Consider the following 20,567-nt stretch of genomic DNA (forward strand, 5'->3'; position numbering starts at 1 on the left):
GCACCGCGTTGCAAATCTGGAATCTTTTATCATTACCTCCAATCCTCGTTTCCCTTCGATACTTCATATTTTTCAGATTGCATTGTGAACGGCGCGCTAGATTTATTAATAATCCGCTGAGCACCGGGAAAAGTACGCGACAAAAGGAGACAGAAACGGAAAGCGAGCTGCGTCAATTAAATTTACGGAACGCGGCGAAATATGTATATATGCATCTTTCGGCACTCTTTTCCGCGTTAAAGGAACAGACCTCCGCGGGCATCGTTTGCGAAATTTTACGTCTATTTTATTCCACAACCGTTTCCCCACGATTCGAGCATTATTGTCGCCACGGTGCTCAATTATGGCTACTTAACTTCTGTAGTCCGTCGCGCGAAATGCCATTTCAACGAACCACTGCCAACTGTGCCATGAATGTGCACTTTACGAGGCGACAAAAATCAGTTTGAGCTTGGTAACAGTTTCGGTGAGCACCCTATACATGGCAGGTCGCGTACATAAAACTACCTATTGAATAAACAAATTGGTTCCGCGAAATAAAATTGCGATCAACTGTGGTTTCGCGAACGTCCAGTACTTTACTGCGGCACGTGTTTAAAATCACTCACCAAATATGCAAATACAAACACGAATTTCTGGTTAAGTTTTAATAACAACATTGTAACTGTACCTCGTTTCTTGCACGTTTTATTCATTTCTACATCGTATGCTTCATATACGTAATATCACATTTTCCACGGTACAGACGTTAAATAGAAAGTGCATGGCATGCAAAGTTTGAATAAAATATGGAAGCGGATGTTTCAATATATCCCGTTAACGAAACTGAATCTTCGATGTTTTGATAAAATACTTCAATACGTAGAACGAAATAAATAACGACCAAGATCATCGATTGTATTTGCAAACTTAAAGAAAATATATTCATTTCATTTCTTTTCGATGACTTGAATCGATTGGTCTACAATCTTACACTTTGGAGAAGCAAATAATTTAATTTTGTATCAACTGTGTAACATGAACTATATGCGTAACAATTGCCTGCATTATTGCATAATTTCGAATCGATGAAATTCGAAAGGCTAAATTACCGATACGGATGATCTTACTACTTCGAGAATAAAAGAAGTCAAAGTCTTGGTTTTGTTCGATCAAGATGTACAATCCTTTTCACTCCCATAAATGCACTATACGATGGCGAAGACGCAGTTGAAACAACAAATTCTTATAAAGCAGAAGATAAAATTAAAATACATTTCTTTTGACTGTTTAGCTGTTTGTAGATTCACGTACGTGCACTATGTCACCACCAAAAATTCACAACTGATACGGAATGAAAAATATTCGTACAGAAATTGAGAAATACGAGATAGAATCTTGTCAAGAAGAATTTTCCGCAAGGAGTGCTAACGAAAAGCTGCGAAGTCTCATCCGGAACTTCGTAACTCTCTCACGTCCCTGTTTTAAGCCATCTTCATGGCGAACGGTCTTTACGATTTCTCGAAGCGCGGATCAGATTAAAGTAAAGCCTTGCAACAGTTTTGCAGCGTTTCGCTTCTCTAACCCCTTTTGTTACTTTCCTCGCTTTTGCTGTCGTTCCGTTATTTTTTCAGGTAACGCACATTTCCAGTCTATTCGCAAAGAGAATTCGATCGATTAGGAGACCGTTTCATTAAGCATGAATTAATTTGGCGCGATCGGAGGAATACCAGTTGACAAATATCACTTTGTACCTTGTAAGGGAATAACGTCTAACACTCTTCTATGGTTCACAAATACAATAAAACGTAGATTATCATAAGACACGCTGCAATGCTTAAGTAATTTTAATCGAAATATTTCTTTTATAGAAATATATTATATATTATATATTTCGTCGTTATTATAATCGTCATTCTATAAAATCATTTTTATTCATTCTTTTTCCTTATACTGCATAGTTTAAAATATTGAAATACAAGTAGATATAAGTATTTAAATAAAATTATATATGACTAGTTAAATAATGCAAAAACTACGAGTAAGTTAAGATAAGTGACACTTATCGACCAAATGTAGAAAACGTAGGTGACTCAAGTGTGTACTCCTTAGTCCTTGAGGCGACTGTTCGTAGCTCAGTCTTCCTAACTTTTTCAGGAATAGTGTTCAATTCATTTTGAATATTGTGACACGGAAGAAACCACTAAAATGGTAATATCATGGAAAGATTGACAACTGTCATGGATCGGTTTCAGTTTCAATTTTTCTTTTCTCGAAATAAAATAATTCGATGAAGTCAAAGAGAAGCTCGATAAATCTGCACAGGAATTTCCAAATCCTTCCAAAAGAATTGGTATACGAAACAATAAAAATATTTCAATCGAAAGTTAATGCCCAGGCGACTGCAGCACCGTACGATGCGCTAAACGAAAAAAAAAAACAGTTTCCATTTCTCTTTGATATTTATTTAATAGATTCCAACAGTAGCGTTCGTTTCTATTAATCAATCCTTCTGTGCAAACACTTCCAAAAAGGTATTACGCTGTTTAATTGAAAACGTTTGCTGATTTCTGTAGGCAGAGAAAATTTCAATTTGAGAGCGACTCTTTGTCGACGGCTTTGCCTACGGTTCTTTGAAAAGCAAGATCCATTCAAGGCTCGTGCCTCGTATCCAGCCACCGAAGAAAACAACGGGGCTTCGAGGAGAACAGGAACGCAGTCCTCCTGTATTTGCAGAAAGATCCTTTGTCGAGGAGGCTTTTGTTGTTTACAACAAACACCTACGGAAAGGTAAGTGACATCAAAGGTAAGGGAGATAATTGGGTCAAATGATACCACAGCTGCGCCAGACGACAGGTGAAAATTGCTGGATCACGTAGGCTGACTCGCAAATGTAATCACAAAGCAGGAATCTGATGACATAAGTTCACTAGACCTTACGTGTATACGATTATAGCATGTATATATATAAGCTTATAGGCCTTAACGTTTTCGTATAGCTGGATCCACCTGGATTTAGTTACGATACAACATAATTACGAGGTACGAAGGAAAGTGAGGATAAAATATTCAATTTTGCACCTTCTATCGAGTTGCAAAGCAATGGCACTTGTCAACCGTCCGATAAAAATACTTGAATATTAAAACGATACGAAGCTAATCATCGAACGTCGAATCTTTAAATTAGCGTATAGATAAGGTAAACATAAAAACGAGTAAGTTACGATTTGTAGGATAATTCAACTCTAATCAATGTCGAATCACCTTCGTAACTAAAAATTCAATTGAACCGCGAGATTGCGCGGAATTACCGAGAGTCTGACGACGAGTATAAAATTATTATTCACGGAAATTCTTTGTCATCGCCAGCAAATCCAACCATCTTCCCCCAAGCCAGTAGGGAGGGATTATCTAACCAAATCTAGCCGAAACGAGTCCCTGTTCCTTCGCTCCTTTGCCATCCTTGATGCCTAACAGAGTCCCTAAGTCGCTCGTTCAATCTCGACAGTCCGCCGCCAATTCTTCTCGAGTCTCCCCTCGAAACCGCAGTAACATTTTTTACAGGCATCTCCTCCTTTTCTTTTAATTTACATACAATTTCACCGTAGCTGGCTCGAAACAACATCGAGCAAGGGACGTAATCAGTGATTGCGATAAGCCATCTTTTCTGACAGGGGCTGTCATTCCTGCATATTTGTCGTCTTGCAATTACATAAAAAGGGCACAGCACACGTTTCTGATAATGTTTAGAAACACGTGGAAATAAATAATCCGCGAATGTGAGAATTTGATGCGGTAACAAAGAAAATATTTATTCGCATCTCTATGTAAATATTTATCGTTTCATATTTTTCCCTGCCTGGAATAAATTTATGTGTACAGATGCAAGTAATTCGGACACATGTTTAATACGATCAAGCTTAGTAACACATAGCGTAGTTAATACGGATTTTATTACAAGAGCTTCGCAAAGTTTTGCCATATAAAATAGAAGCGCTCCTAAACTAAACATAAAACAGTTTTCGAAGTTAATAAGGAAATTTTACTGCAAAACGTTCAAATTAATCCTGAACAAAGTAAGATTACTGTATAGCGAATGCTAGCACTACGAATATTGTTCTTTCAATGCAATTTCATTTTAGTCATACGTAGATCAATTATTACTACAACTCGTACACATATTACAGTACATAATAAAATTAAAATATCTATTGAGTTTCCCTGAATTAGAAATGTGTATAATTTTAAGTTAATATAAGTTCTCACAGAAACCAATCTTATTGTTAAAAGCTTAGAAGGTGAGAAAAACAAAATTTAGTATTCTAAGAGAACCCAATTAAAAAAATATTAAAAGAACTCCTGAAATAATATTTCTTCAATCTACAAGCATGGTTCTTATTACATTCATAATTACCCAACGATATCGTTAAAAATATGACAAGTAAAGAACAGAAGTATCTTTCTATTATGAACCGGAAAAGAGCAATTAAAAACATTTATACCAAAAATGCAATACTTGTGAAATGAAAACTTTCATTTTTACATTTTTGCAGTCCAATTGTATTTGGAATACTTAACAACGAAACATCCGATAATTCGATTTTTCAATCGAATCTTTTGATATCGTATGCGTTTAATCAAAGCGATAAAAATATCATCTCTACCGGTGAAATGTAGCAAGGAGAAGAAAACGAAAGCCTATCAGAGATTTCTTACTTTATGGATTAGATCGCGTCCTTTGCGGGAATTTATTCGAGGCAGTAACCTCCCCGTTACTAAGCCCAGCCACGCTATGGCAAGTATCCAAGATCAGAAAGTCGTTACTCAACCCATAAATTAACATCAGCGGTCACTTACATGTAATATATACTATTCCCTCGAAAATCATATTTTTCAATAAAGACGACCAATATTTAATGAATACGATATTGAAGTAAAATTGTACGATGGACGTACGAATACCAATATAAATATGTCAAAGAAAGTTTTAATTCCTATTAGATTAACTCGCGAAACGAATATTTGAAAAACAGTTTTTATACGAAACTTAATTTTCATGAAACTCCATTTTGATAATTCGTGTACCGACTACACGTGCACCGTTTATTTATATATATATATATACGTCCCAATTTGTTTAATTGTATACGAATTTGAAATTGATGAAGACTAATAAAATACGAGATACTTAAACAAAAGATCTTTTGACGCATTTCAAAAGTTAATAGTTACCGAGAGTTTATTCAGCAATAATACGAGAACAACAGCTGTAGACACAGGGTATATGCGTGCGTGTGTGTGTATGTTTGGGAGCTAATTTCAGCAAATTTCTCATTTAATAAATTGATTGCTTTTCAGGCGCAGCTCGTATTTTATTGAACCGCACTAATTACGAAATCGTATACATGCGAGCAAACATAATAACTGTCTAAAGCGTCGTTCGACAAACAATGCCATAGTTAAATACACGCGTACTCGATGAATCTTTAGAATGAAATTTCTCGAAAACGATGCCTCGTGCGAGAAAATTGTACAAAAGGGTTAAGTAATATGATAAATTGATTTCGCACAAATATTATAGAAGCAAAGGTCAGTTAACGAACGTCAATATTGGTCTACTTTCGAGGGAGGAATCTTTTTTCAATGCCACCGTGAAACGTAAGAAATTTAAGGGCAGCAATGAAAGATAGGTTTGTCGGCCTGAATGATATTGCACAGCGAATGTCATTAACTGCGCAAATGTCTTTCGAAAGTGACGTTAGGTGCCCTCCGTGCTCGAGAGGCGTGCATTATCTCTCTGCAACGTAATTTCGTTTCAATGTAGATCATCGAGGACGCTACCCACGCCGCTCACTCACCTATCTACCCTTATCCTTTGCTTTTATTACGGAACGGCGGATCGTGATAAAAAAGTGAAGAGCTATTTCGTTCTCGTATCAAGGAAACTTCCTACCCGCCCTTGGTTTCCGGTAGCTTTCTGCATAGTCTCGCTCCGGCATCTCGGGTACACATTTAAATTTATCTCGCGTCGTTTCGCGAAACCTAATTGTGTCGTCAAGAAGTCATTAAGGTGTGCTTGTCAGATGTAGTTCCTTTGAGTCGCTGGTTCTAATGACAATGCCGGTTTAAACAATGCGTCACTGTTCGTTCACACGTTTGGTGTACAACAGTCACGAACGACAAACAACGTTTATGGTGTGACGTTAAATTTAAATATTTCACTCGAATCGGGTCACGGATAAATGAAACAATATGTAAAGGCAAACTTCGCTATTTAATTTGTATCGTTTACATAGTAGAATAGTTCACTTGCATAAACGCGGATAAATGTAAATAAATTTTATACGATATTCTAGAGTCGTGAGGTATACACGTGCTTCAAATTTGAACTAGTAGATAGGAATTCGATACTTTGAATCGTATGGCACCGAAAATGCATGGGAAATACGAAAAATGACTCTCAAGGTTTCCTTGTTTCGTTCTAATATTATAGTGTAATAAATTAAATATTTGTTAGAATTGGATTGTACTCGAATATGAGAGATCTGTAATGTTTATGTATATGTTTAACTTACATTCGATCATTCTTATTGTGAGAATGTGTCGGTCACGTGATCTATAAATTCCTGAGAAACAAAATGATCTTATATGGAAACAACGATCAGTTAACAATTAATAGTGAGCGACGTGTATTACAACTGAACTTTTCCAAGTACTGTTTATATTTGTGAAATATAAACATTTTTCAATTTTCCGATAAATTTGTCATAAATTTGTAGTACAATTTTTTTCTTACAATTCTAAAAAAAGTAAACTTATAAACATTTATTCGAAAAATCGTCTACGTTTCTTGCCAATTGAACACGATCTTTTGTTTCTTGTGTAAATTGCTAATGCCACACGTTAAACGATATTACAATGAAATACTGGGAAAAGTAATAAGAAAATTGTAATATCGAGGATGGTATTGGAAGACTTTTTATCAAATTTATATAAACGTATTTCTTCGCTGGTAACTTTCGAACGTTTAATTAAAAATTGTTGATATAGCCTCTACAATATTCTCGTTTCAAGATTCGTCCCCTCGGAATGAAGTTTAAGAAAATTTGCATACCACTGGTCGTTTATCCAAAACCGAATATTCCGACGAATGAAGGGGAAATCTCGATATGCAAACGTACTGAAAGTGGTACGGAGACATATAACGAGAAGATGTAACCGAATTCCCAGCCGTATTTTACAGTTCACCGCCTCCTAGAGCCTGGATAGCAATTTGCATAAATATAGTAACGCATCTCGAGAGCCGCAATAAAACGCTACCTTCCCGAAGCCATAAGAAACGGTAATTGGTTATTGAGTCATCGACTCAGGAGAATGAAATCCTCTCACCGTGCTCTCTATCCTGACGTTTTCTTTCTTATATTCTCGCGTAAGTCTGGCGCGAAATAAGCGGCTAAATCCTATTCAATTTTCCATCCGAAGTTTTATGCAGAAACGATCGAAATGCCAAGTAGATTGTCTATGTTTCGAGAACTGTGCCGAAGGAACACCAACATCGAAATATTCTTACCCATGAGCGGTGAACAAATTTTTAGACTTCCAGTAATTGAATAATTTGCGCCGTGAATGTCGTTATTAAAACAATCTGGAAACTCGGAGGATTCTAGGAGGCAATGAGAGAGAAAATCGAACGGAGTGAATCATGGCTAAAAATACTTAAGTTGTTCGCCGGAGAAGGTGTGTGAAACTCGATTTATATAGCCAGGCCGAAACACATGGAATGGATTGGTGTTTCGTTCCAACTTGGAGCACGTAACCTCAGATTGCTGCGGCCTATCTCATTCGTGACGATTCGAGCGCACTAACTCCGTTTCACGGAACACGACACCTGCGGTTCTTAATTCAAAGAAACGTATCTATTCACCTAGCTGATAGTTACCATTGTGACTGAGAAAACGATCGTTAAATTTGGAAAGACCTACGAAGGTCGCCGTGAAGTTTAAAGAGGACATACCACCATCGTTTTCAATGAAATCATAAACCTTTACTTCGTCGTAATGGTCGTAGAAAATTAACTCATTGACTGTTTAACATTTTGAGACTGTAATACTCAGCAAACGAAAACACTACTTGGTAACACTTCGTTTCTATAAAAGAGTCCTTGCAAAGTTCAATTCTAAGACTGTGACCATGATTGTCATCGAACAATGAGTCGAACTTTAGTATTTGTCTGTATTAACAGACTTTAGTATTTTATTATATATTATTATTATATTTTATTATACGAGAAGCACCTGTATTTATATATTCTTGTATTTACAGTATTAAATTCGTATTAGGCGTGTTGTCATCATTGTTACAAAAACAGTCGTCGAAATGAGATTTCGGAAGTTTGAAATATAAACCGTGGACAAAATTATTCAAAATCATTGAAAGCAAGTTCGTATAAAAAGAGAAAAAAAATTCTTAAAATACGTGCAGAGTTAAATGGCGGAGAGATAAAGTTCCGCTACTTTACTGATGAATTTATGTTCGTGTATCGTGTTATTGTGAAGCAATTAAGACGGATGACTCCTTAGTTTGATCTCTAGGAGGACACGAGTCGCTGCTTAGAGTTCATGAGTTTCGAATTAGATCACTAAGTGGTCATGGATCCCCAGTAGAACCACCGGAAGGTCATGATTCCTAGCTAGACCACAAGAATACATGGGTATCCATTTGGACAATTAGGGAATCATGGTCCCTTAGGGAACCTTGTGTCCTACTAAGACTACTGAAGGATCATGGATGGTTATTACAAGGAGAAGTAGTAACTTAAGTAGCTGTGTGGACGTGAAAAAATTACTCTTTTCACCCAACAATTGTAAGCAGAGATTTATCCGTTAAATCGTGTTTAACATTTGTAGAATTTAAATTAATTTAAAAGTAGCTGTGTCGATATAAGACAAAATAAAAAAAAATAATTAATTCGCGATCTCCCAATAGAATATTCCCGTTTCTGCGAACAAAACCATTAATGGAATGTATGGGTACGCTGGAATCCAGTTTTCTGTACAGGAACTTCTATTACCAAAACGAAAAGTTAGTACAAGAAAGAGTCAGTAAATCTCTATTATCCGTACTAACCTACCATTTGAACTGTCTTATTTACCAATACGTTCAGATAAATAGAGATCCATTGTACGCGAAAGCTCGTATATTTCAATGAATGTCGATGCAGTTATACATATTTGAACGAATTAGATCTGAACTTCGATAGTAGTTTCATACTCTCTGAAAACTAACAGGGGAATGTTTTTGAATGATAATTTTAAACGTATCGTTCAGTTATTCCTAATACATATAAATAAACTTTCTTCGAGTTAATGAATAAACTAGATATTATCTATAAATTGCAAATATTGCATTCGAATAAATTTCTTTAAAGTCCTGAATAAAGTTGATATTATTATTATTATTATTATTATTATTTCTTCAAAAGTAAACGATTTGTTATTACAATAATTTTTCTGTAATTTTATTGTGGCTATTAATGATGAATCGTATTTTATTGAAAAAAGAAAGAATAGAAATAAACGAAGTCTTTATTTTTAAGTTTCATGTAGTTATATATTCGAAGAAAACATTTCTCGCAATTTTTACTTTATACATAGGTACGTACACCCACTGAGCACAATGCACAACATTGCGAACAATAGGCAGCAGCGGAGTAAAAGAAAAAATAACTATAGCGGGTAATTTCTAAGAGTAATGTTACAGAGTGAAGACGAGGTACGTGTAGCGTTCAACCAAATGTGTATGCACGTACATGTACATACGTAATCTCCTAGGAAACGGAAGTCACGAATGGTGGTAGAAACCGGTCTCTTTCTGTTCCGTTTCTCGTGCACAAATCTCGTACGAGAATTAATAATCAAATAAAACGAAACAGTCGCGATTCTTTTTTTATCTTCGTTGATGGAACAAGGATTCAAGGATCGAATACGAAGGAGCACGAGAAAGGCCCGCGAAAATGGACGTTTTACTGGAAAGAACAAAAGCAGCCAAAGAAATCAGATTAGATCCAAGGATACGTATCAGAAGACGCTCGATGAAAGAGACAAATGTGAAAAGGACAATGGAAGACGACGAAGCCGAGAGAGAGAGAGAGAGAGCCAGAAATACAAAAAGAAACGATGAAACCGGGAATAGAAGTGTGCTAGGCCGGGGAAGACAGAGTGGACGAATACATAAAGAGAAAATTACAAACAAACGCAAGAAAGTGAGCAAACTGGAGATTCGAAAACGTTGTTGATGGAGATAGGAGAAAACGATGCCTCGGATACAATATAAATGATCCCTTCTCTGCTGCCGCCACCTCGTACCCCAGGCGAACTTCCATTTACATATCTGTATTATTCAAGCATGACTGTTATTCAATTCCTACGGAACTCGCAAATGCATTATTATTTTAGCCGGTGTGCGGCCGTCGGTTAGAGGCGTCTGCCCGAGCGAGAGTAAAGAAATATGGAAAAATAACGTCGCAGAAAAAAACAGAAACGCGACAGTTAGGATACTATCGCGATCATTTAACCTTGAACCGTGGAAGATTTCTGTTATTTACAAGATGGTCTCTGGTCTCTCTTTCCTTGCCCCTTGTTGCTTGAATTTTGGAATTTCGCTCGCGCGATTTCATCGTGCTCGTAAAATATACATTTTAAGGCTAAAAGGAATTTATCCCCGTCGTTTCGCAGCGTCGAAGAATTTGTTAACATTCTGCCAACCGGCGCGTCGCTAATTCGTTGGTTTGTGCTAAATGATGCCACGCTTGAAAATATGCTCGCTCCTTTGACACGCAACGCACGCTTTGGACCGTTTCTTCTTTTGATGCAAATACAAGTCCCGGGAACCCGCAACATTTATTCACAGAAAGGAGATGTTTCCTTGAAAAACACAGGTGACGGCTGCTAGAGAAACACACATTAATTGACTTCAACGCAGATATTACGTTAGAAAACGCGAGGGAGGAAATTAATACAGGGCGCGCGTTAGCGTAGACGAGTAACCGTGATAAACAATTTTGTAAGGCCGTGAAACAAATCATTTTAAGTTCCGTCTCGTTCATCTTCGATACACGTTAATAGCGTCTTACGTCATGTCGCGTCGCTGTTAATTACCTCGGTGCCTGTGCAAATATAACCAAAAATTTCCCACGGTTTAATTGCGACAACCGTTCCCAAAGGTGCGGTAAAAAAATCGTTATTTCGGTGTAAACCTCTCACCGCGGTCACACCGAATTTTTAACACTGATTTGCATTCATGGTGGGACGCGTAACCATTAACCAAGGCAATTTCATGGAATTTAACCTTCAATCATAACTTCATTAACTGGCTGCGAGGGAAACCACTGCGTTGCAGCTTACGTAGGGGTAAAGTACTCTCAGTACCCTCCTTGCATACCATTTATATAGCTCATAACAGCTTCAGATAGCGACGAATGCACATTAAAGCATTAAGTGTCCTCTTGGTCGTTTCCTTTTGATTTTTCAATGTCTTAAATTATCACGAACAAGCTTAAAACGAGAGCAAAAGTAATACGAGTTGAGAGAAATCGTTTGATTCGAGGTTCATACGCGTATGAGCTTCGACTGCAGGGTGGATCTACGTGAAGTGTGAAAACATGGGAAAAGAAGCTGATGAAAGAAAGAACAAAGAAACGAACGGCGAGGAAAGAGTGAAGTGCTCATCAGAAAGATTTGCCGTGCGATTCACGAGAGAGGAAGTGGCTGGAAAAGAAGCATCGATGCTACGATTGTCTCCTCGATACCCGAACAACGGCAAATATCGATTCGAAGAGCTCTTTGAACGCGTTATCCTTGCTCCATGAGGCAGCACTCAACCTTGGTATACCGCGATTATTCACGCTAGAGCTAATAAATCTTAATAGTCATCTATCATTAAAGATGGGCTCGAACGCTAATAAAATTCGAGCGATGGGAAAATTCAATGTGACATCGGAAGGAGAAGAGGATTTTAATTTGGACGACATTAAAATGATATTTTAAGTGCAATATATCAAACTAGTATAGAAAAGATTAATTATGCGTACATACATGCATGCATGTAATATTTGAATTTAAATTTAAATATTAATAAGGAAGTTAATATTTTAACTCGGAAATTTTATTTTTCAGTTCCTATGTTAATAATGTTATGTATGTATTTAAAGAAGATTTAAAAGGAAGTATAGTATTGCAGATACTAAAGTGATTCCTTAATACTGGAATATATTTACAATTACAAATGTAACTATTATTTCTATATTAAAAATGTTATATTTAAACTACATAAAATACGAACATAAAAATGACAGTACATTTTATTTAATGTTAATAGCTGTGTCTAAAATTAGATACTTTTCAATTGCAAAAGAACAAAATAAACCTGTGCCTAACAAATTTAATAAAAATAGCTTGCCTCTACTTTAACTTCAATTAATTACATACATACGAAACCAATTGCAAGCACGCATATTATACAATAAACATCTAAAAATTATCAACCAAACCGCTATACTTCTTCAATTTGTTGCAACATGTAGCATGCAATGCTGCGAAAGAGAAAAAATTTAAGATTTAAAAAAAAAATCAATACATATTCAACGTGCTTCGAAATATTTGTGGGAAGAGACGTTACAGAAACAGATCCGAGCACAGCTGTCTGTGTTGGTGCTAGAAATGTGCGCCGTTTGAGAATTAATCAGAGAAAGACGGATACACCAAACCGATTCCAGGTAAATTGGTGCAAGGACCGTTGTCTGGGTGCGTAAGAGAAGCGTCAGGATGATGCAGAGATGTAGACATACGGTAGCGATCATCCGGTCGAGTGGAGAATGTAAATTTCCGTCTGTACTCCACTTCGAGCACCTCAAACCGACTATTCGATCTGGTTACTGTTCCTTGCACAGTGCACCGCGTAGGTAAACATGTTGCTCCAAAAGTGGCACCGTTTCTATTGAGAAACGGTCGCGTGAAACTAAATGTTTATACTCACTGAATCCCGTTTAACGACAAACGGGCTGTGACAGCTGCGGACGATAGATCATATTGTATTGAAAATATGACGGGTCGTCGATACTGATTTTTAAAGTGAAAAAAAAGGAACAAAACTAACGATACCGGTGCGTCATCATAAATAATAGAATAATAAATAAAACGAAACAAACTACGGTAATAAATAACACTGGCCAGCGAGATAGAAATGACAGAATTATTGTGCACTTATGAATTACGAATAATAAAAATAAAATATTGAAATGTTGTATTCTGTACTTTCGAAGCTTGAAAATCTTATACGATTCTATATTTCTTTAACACACTTTCGAAACCACCTCACTAATATAGCACACTGATCCTATTTGTTCAGAGTACCATACTTTCGATGCAATCAAATAATTCTTGGCAATCAGAAATATTCTAATTTTCAGACAATTGTACGTAAAGAAACCGTAGCACTGTTAATCTAAAGTAAAAATAATTCTCTCAAGTTGAAAATAAACTACATAATTCAAACGTTTACTTTTTCTCAACATATACAGTGTGTTTTAAAATTTCTATTATTTGAAAACTCTTTAACCTAATGTTCCATTATCCGAACAATCAGCAACGATTTAACAATTAAAATTTTATTTCTTTATTGTAAAATATGTAAATTCTCTAACTACGGTTCTAATTTTTATTCAACGAAAAACGGATAAGAAGCTGTTTTATTCGTTTAATCTAGATATAAATTTTACCTATCTCTGCCTCCAGTCTATTGTCGTAAAAACGCAATTCGTAACATGTCCAAATGGTTATTCTGTACACGTAGAAACCCTAACCGAAAACGCTGACCAAAGATGATTTTGAAGGGACAGAAGTCTGATAGAAGAAGGAACCAGTAAACAAGCTTACTTCGGTGGAAGGAATGACATTCTTTTCTTTTTCTTTCTTTTTTTTGTTTTCATGCCAAGGAAAGAGAAATCAAACATTGAAATATTACGTACGTATTCAACCTAGCTACGCGAAGAACAAAACGTACAGAAAGATCAGAAAATATCTTGGCAGAAGACACTAAGTTATGGACCATAAAACCTGGTAAGAATGAAAACAGTATGAATAGGAATGGCGGACATATGGCAGGGATCGTTTCTAACGGAGCACGATGTAAATTTTACGTTACTCCGTTCTAAGGCATGGACGAGACTTCCAATTCGGTCTTCATTCATCAAACCTTCGACCTCCAGTGGAGAAAAACTTATGGGTTCTCTATTCTGACACATTCATCAAGTATTCAGTCCAACAAGTTAGAATCGTATGAAAGCGAGAGAAAAATTGAACTGCAGAATGGTGCATTTTCCTTTCTCGTAGCGCCATACTTTATGCAAAAGCAGCAGTCAATGAAATGTATACCCAGAACTACTAACTGACAATAAACATTACTAGTACCAAGAGGACATATTGCTCAAAATACTATACCCAATAGATATGTACGTACGAAATAATAATTTGTTCGAAACTCCTCACTTTGCATAAAATACAAATTTACCCAAAGAAATCTTAACGAGAACTAAAATCGAATAAATTTACAGTCTTGCGTTTAATTTCTTGTTCATTCTATCATAAACCAATTAATAACTTAAAAAATTCATAACAGAAACACGAACATATTTAGATTCTTTTTACTTTTGACAAACAATCCTTAAACCTTACAACGAATAGCAAACTATGTGGCGCGTATATATGATACTAGAAAGTACGAGTATTACCTACGGTAAAACTTCGTAATAAAATGGCGGAACAACGACTAACTTTTTTCAACGTAAGCGAAATATTTATCTTGGTAAAGAGAAAAATAATAAAAAAAGTAGCTAGTCTATCTTCTAAAATACTCTGCGATTTTTGCGGCATGTTTTATCAACGCGAAACAGGCGGCCCATTATGCACGTTGGATGCAAAACCATCGAGATGCGACCAGGTCGCAAAATACAACTGGTGGCGAGCATAAATTGCAAAAATGTAGACGGAACGAAAAAATAACGACTGAATCATGCGTACTCGTCGCAGAATTAGCTGATTTCGCTTCAGTCTGTTAAAAGCACGAAGCACCTTGCAATTCAGATATACAATCGCAGCTTCAATATAGCCTGTTGCTATTTCTCTTACTGCTCCGGTACACTTGATCCATTTTTCTGGTTTTTATCACAAACATGTCAAAAACAGCAACTCCCATAATATACAAAGTAAGATAAGACAAAAGCAATGTAATTATGTCCGCTGAAAACAATTCTGGCAGCTTTAACGTTACAGGAAAGTGGCTCGTATAAAACTGATTTTTAATTACACAAAATGTTACACGTTGGAAAACGTTCCTCTGCGAGAGAAAAGTGCATATCAAGTTTCAATTGAAAAAGAGTGAGATTCGTGCGCACAACAGAAATTAACTGGGTTCAGTTTTGTTGTTCATTGTAACCTTCGACTAATTCTACGGAATGTACACGAATATCCATTTACAAAGATGTGGAATATACTGAATAAAATAAAAGGAAGAACTCGCTCCAAATTTTGTTTACAACTCTACTTAGAAATTCTATTTACAGCTCTTACAAAATTTCGAAACATGGCAATTTTTTTAAACAATAAATTGTGATCCTTTTTAGGACATTCATATTGAACAATCTCTGAAAACTGAAACTGAGTATTAAAACTGAAGTTAAGAGAAACAAAGCATTAAACAATTCATTCAACAGTATTGTACATTTTAAATGAATAAAAAGTATGTTACAGAATGCTTTCAAACTGACTGTAAAACAATGATTGACTACATTGACCATATAACAAATGAAAATGTTCTGTTGTATTGAAATAATTTCCCTACGGTAATATATACAACAAACTCGAAAGTCACTATTATATATCTTTTTATATTGGCATATGTACGTAAAATGTAGCGCAGCAATAAGAAGTATGTTAAGTCCTTCACGCTCTAGTTAATACTATACAGGGTGAGTTACGAAAAACAGGACACCGAAATAACTCCGTTATTCATTATTGCATCAAAAAATTATTCAACACGATGTTTCATTATTCGAAGAAATGCATAGTGACGGGAGAATGGTTATTAATGCTTGAAAAATGATCAGACAATCGTCAGAATCTTATATTTACAGAATATTCAACAATGAGAACACTATATCCAAATATTGTTCAAAAACACCACCTACACGAACATCAAAAAATATTCGAACGTCTACTATTCAAATAACTGAATTTTAATATTCCGCTGGTCAATAATAATTGAATTTTAATAACTGCGTATCAGAACCGAAATGTTCAGGGTTCTTTTCTTATCGTGCGAACAATTGTACAGTAGACCCCGGTTATATGAAATTGAATCAGGATATTTGATTTCGTGTAACCAGGGAAGGTAATGTTTCTACACCGTGAATCGGCCATTTTACATTGGATTGAAGCCGAGCCTATTTAGCATGTGACGCCCGACGTCGTCAGCGAATTGGATTCACCGAGATTGAGCGAGATGGAGCAACAGCGAGCGAGTGTTAAATTACCAGCGTCCGACGGTTTTATAATCGAGGACTACTTCATTTTTTCCCTTTCCGTTACGTATCTAGACTGACGAGATAGATTTTACGATGAAAAAGTCCCTCAGCTTTTTAACAATATTGTACGATACACGGTATATTCAATTCATTCCACCGATCCTGACGATTGTAAATTATTGATTCTCTATTGCTTGCACTTGTTTCGAACGAAAGAGCACGAAACTGTAAATCATCTCGATGTTTATCGTTTAAGTTGCGCGTTGTTTGTGCAATCGTGGTGTTCAAAAAGTGTTTCGTAAATATTGCTTACGAAGTAGACAAGTGCCCATGCAATGTTATGAAAAGCATTCGTTGTTGTCAACGTCGACAAAAGACATCGAACTAAGAAACAATTATTAAAAACAAGTAACCCCTCAAACCGGTTGATTCGTCGCGTTGAATTCAGTGTACGCAAACATTAAACAAGCACCATTGGAACGAAAAATTTGTAATTCATCATTGTTTAATTACACGGATATACGCGCGAAAAACGTGGCAACTTTATTTACAAGAGAAAACTTGAAACTAATTTCCATTAAAGGGCATTATTAACGTCGTACAGAACGTGAAGGACAAAGGGCGAAATCAAAAGCCCCGCCGCACCATTGAAACGTTCACAACGCTGCAGCCATTGTTACACTGTTAATAAACATAGATAAATACATTCCGGAAGCCGGAACGTCATGAAATCTCGGCACTATATAGTGCAGTTATTCATACATAAATTAGATGCGCGAAATGAATACCGAGGGTGTGTTTAATTAAATTTGTATCGTGATGTACGTGCCAGTTATTACAAACCGCTCCTGCGGGAATTCTCGTTGGGTAAAATTATATGTTTATAAGTTTTTCCTTCCTTAATAGCTACGTGGTGGGGGCGTCCGGCATAATGTTAATTTGTTTTGACGAAAATATAAGCACAGGAGGGATGATGAGCGGCAGGGGAGAAACGAATACCGGAATCGATTATAGAAGTTTTTAGCAATGGCTGACGGTGATTACGGCGAACTTTCAAACGCGCCTGTAAATAAATGAACGACCGTATATATTTCATTGCGGTAAATTGTCGTAGTTGAAGTATTCCCATTAATCCAGCGTATCTATTCATCATTGGGCACCGTGTGCGAGATACTTGCCAGTGTATGCGTTCGTATGTATTGAAAAGTGCGTATAGAGCATGAAAAACTTTCAGCAACGATGAAAGGATGCCGGGATTGAACGTTTACGAGGACGCCAGGATTGAACGTTTACAAAGACGCTGATAATGGTGATCCACGCAATGGAGAGAAAAACAACACGACCGTTTTATTTGACAGAGAATTTCACGAACGGTATGAAAGCGACGCCGGGCTTTAAACTAATGTATTCGGCGGTTAGTTTAGAATTCTCTGTGAATTAAATTAAACGGCTTATTACTTTCGGGTTCCAATGTAATAAGAGACTTTCCACTTTATAATCGCACGCCACCAAAAGCAGCGTCCGCGAGTTTCTCACGGGGCTATGTGTACAGAGAATATAATTTTCTCGATAAATTCAAGTTACACAGGCAATCCCCACGGGACGATGGAAGGAATGGGATCGGCAAAAAATACTAACGGCCAGTGCTTTGAAAGTACGAAGTTTTAACTTTATCTCAAGCTGCCTACCGGAGATTGCAAATATATGTCGTCTCGTTTCCTAGAATCTCGTTAGCACGATATTTTCTACAATTTAATTTAAACGATCTTCGAGACGGCACGGTATTAGCCAGGGATTAAATTTCCTCTCGGATGGTCGATTTACCGTGACTGAAATTGTGTAGTGTATTAAGGATTTACATAATATAATTCATCCGAAATTGTGCGCAATTTAATACAAAGATCGAATTCCAGGGCAAAATATCTTTTAGAAACGAAACAAAATTCTTACCTGTAGGTGACAAGGAACTCTTTTATACACGTAGAGTATATTGCGTGTAGGGGAAAGTTCTTTTCTTTTTTCAATGCAAAGATTGCAATGACTCGTGTACTTTGGTATTCGTTATTAGCATTATATTGGATCGTTCGAATAACGAGTAACGTATTTTTCATGATGGAAGAAATCTACAGCTGCCGTTTTGTTTCTAATTTGGACAAGTCGATGTTAGTAAAGTCATATCCTTCTTCAATAGTGAAGGCACATCAACAGGTCATCTGAGTAAAATAATGATAAGTATTGCACATATCCAACTCCAAAAAGGATATTACGACAAACAAGTTTTCGATATATTATATTGTGTGAGTTTAAAACGATTGAGATGATATCGACTGTTATTACTAACAACTGGAAAATTTTAAGACGGCAATTCAGCAAAAATGTCCAACATTGACTAACAGGGAGAAATCATTTTTCATCGTGACAGCGTTCGACCTCATGTATGAAAAACGCCTACGGTCACTGAACAGATGTGGTCGAAAGATACTCCTTCATCCAACAAAATCTCCCGACCTTGCGCCAACAGATTATCACTTATTCAGGTCTCTTCAGGACTTTATAAAGGATAATGAGTTTACTTCAAAAGAAAATGTCCAAATATTACTTTCCAATTTCATTGTAGTTAAAGATTGAAAAATTGATCGCAAAAGAAATTGCTACATTACCCAGCACGTGGCAATTGTAGATAATTATAGAAATTATATAAAAACTAGTGATGAAATAAATGTCATAAAAATCACTTCGTTTAGTTTGTAAAATAAACGAAAGAACTTTTCCTTACACCCAATATATTTAATAAAATAATATGTTATGAAAAAATAAAGCATGGATTTACAAACCAAATTTTTACTATACTCATTATAAATAAATATTTACTATATTTGAACCACTTACCGTAATATTTGAATTGAATGTCCTAAATTAAATTAAAAAATTTTACAATAATAAAACCAAAGAAAGAATCGATTTGAAAAATATTTCATGAAGTATTTCATAGAGAGAATTATTTTCCTACTTTGTTGGATGATGACCAGTGATGGTATTCAACATATTGCAAAGGGTATAGAAATACGATTAAATAAGATTTGTTTAACCGTTGAGTTATGAATATAAACAGTTTGTGAATCTAAAATCTCAAATAATAAGATCCAAAACTCCGTCTGTACACTCTAGAGAATATACACTGTTTATTAAATAAACAAATAAATACTACGTTCAAAGGTAGATACAGAGTGAAAGCTCTTATTCTTGAACTTCTTTTGTCATTCACATTGATTCTTTCTTCGACTACATTATAGATAATACAAAGAAAAAACATAAATTGTCTAATTTTCTATGATTCTGATTGTTCAATAAATATCAAATTCAAATATAAATAAATTAAAAGATGCAACAAGTCCGTACATATTTTGGGTAAATAGGGTGATTGTCAAATAATTCATATGTATATTTTTATAGAAAATAGGGGAAGTATTTGCAACGTCTCCAAGTTATTTCTTTCATTTTTCTTAATTTTGTTCAGATGGATTTCCAAAAAGTATTTTGTGGTAACATATTGCACGAAAGGAATGAAACTTACTAAAATTAAAGAAAAAATGTCCGACTCAATACTTGCATTATGTGCCAAATGTACGTATAAACATATCGATTATGAAATTTATTTAAAATTCACCTTATTTTACCAATATATGAATTTTGTTAATTGTAATCAATGTTATTAATCAGTTAATTGTAAAAAAGTACTCACCGCCCAAATCTGCAAAGAAGACTTCTCGTAGTGCTAGGAATTCTTCCTCTGATGTAATATTAGGTTTTCCAAAGGAATCGTTTTCAGGCCAGACATCTCTGCAAAATAATTTTTTGTATATTCTCGAGTTTTGTACCTTGATAGAGTTACAATTAAATACACTGGCACTAAATTTATTTTTCATTACACAATTAAACAATTGTACACTGATTTGATTTGTATTATTGTAAACTCGCATACTACCTTTGAAAATAAACTACAAACCTAAAA

General features: G+C 35.7%; 1 protein-coding gene across 1 annotated transcript in view; it reads right to left on the reverse strand.

Moving 5' to 3' along the window:
- Positions 1-20,567, reverse strand: part of Timeout (circadian regulator timeout) — a 246,818-nt gene that overhangs the window by 210,424 nt on the left and 15,827 nt on the right. Inside the window, exon 12 of the mRNA XM_076317206.1 lies at positions 20,298-20,395. Coding sequence (XP_076173321.1) covers positions 20,298-20,395 — 98 coding nt within the window. The remainder of the gene's footprint in view (positions 1-20,297; positions 20,396-20,567) is intronic.

Source organism: Ptiloglossa arizonensis, chromosome 7 (genome assembly GCF_051014685.1).
Source record: "Ptiloglossa arizonensis isolate GNS036 chromosome 7, iyPtiAriz1_principal, whole genome shotgun sequence".
Taxonomy (NCBI): Eukaryota; Metazoa; Arthropoda; class Insecta; order Hymenoptera; family Colletidae; genus Ptiloglossa; species Ptiloglossa arizonensis.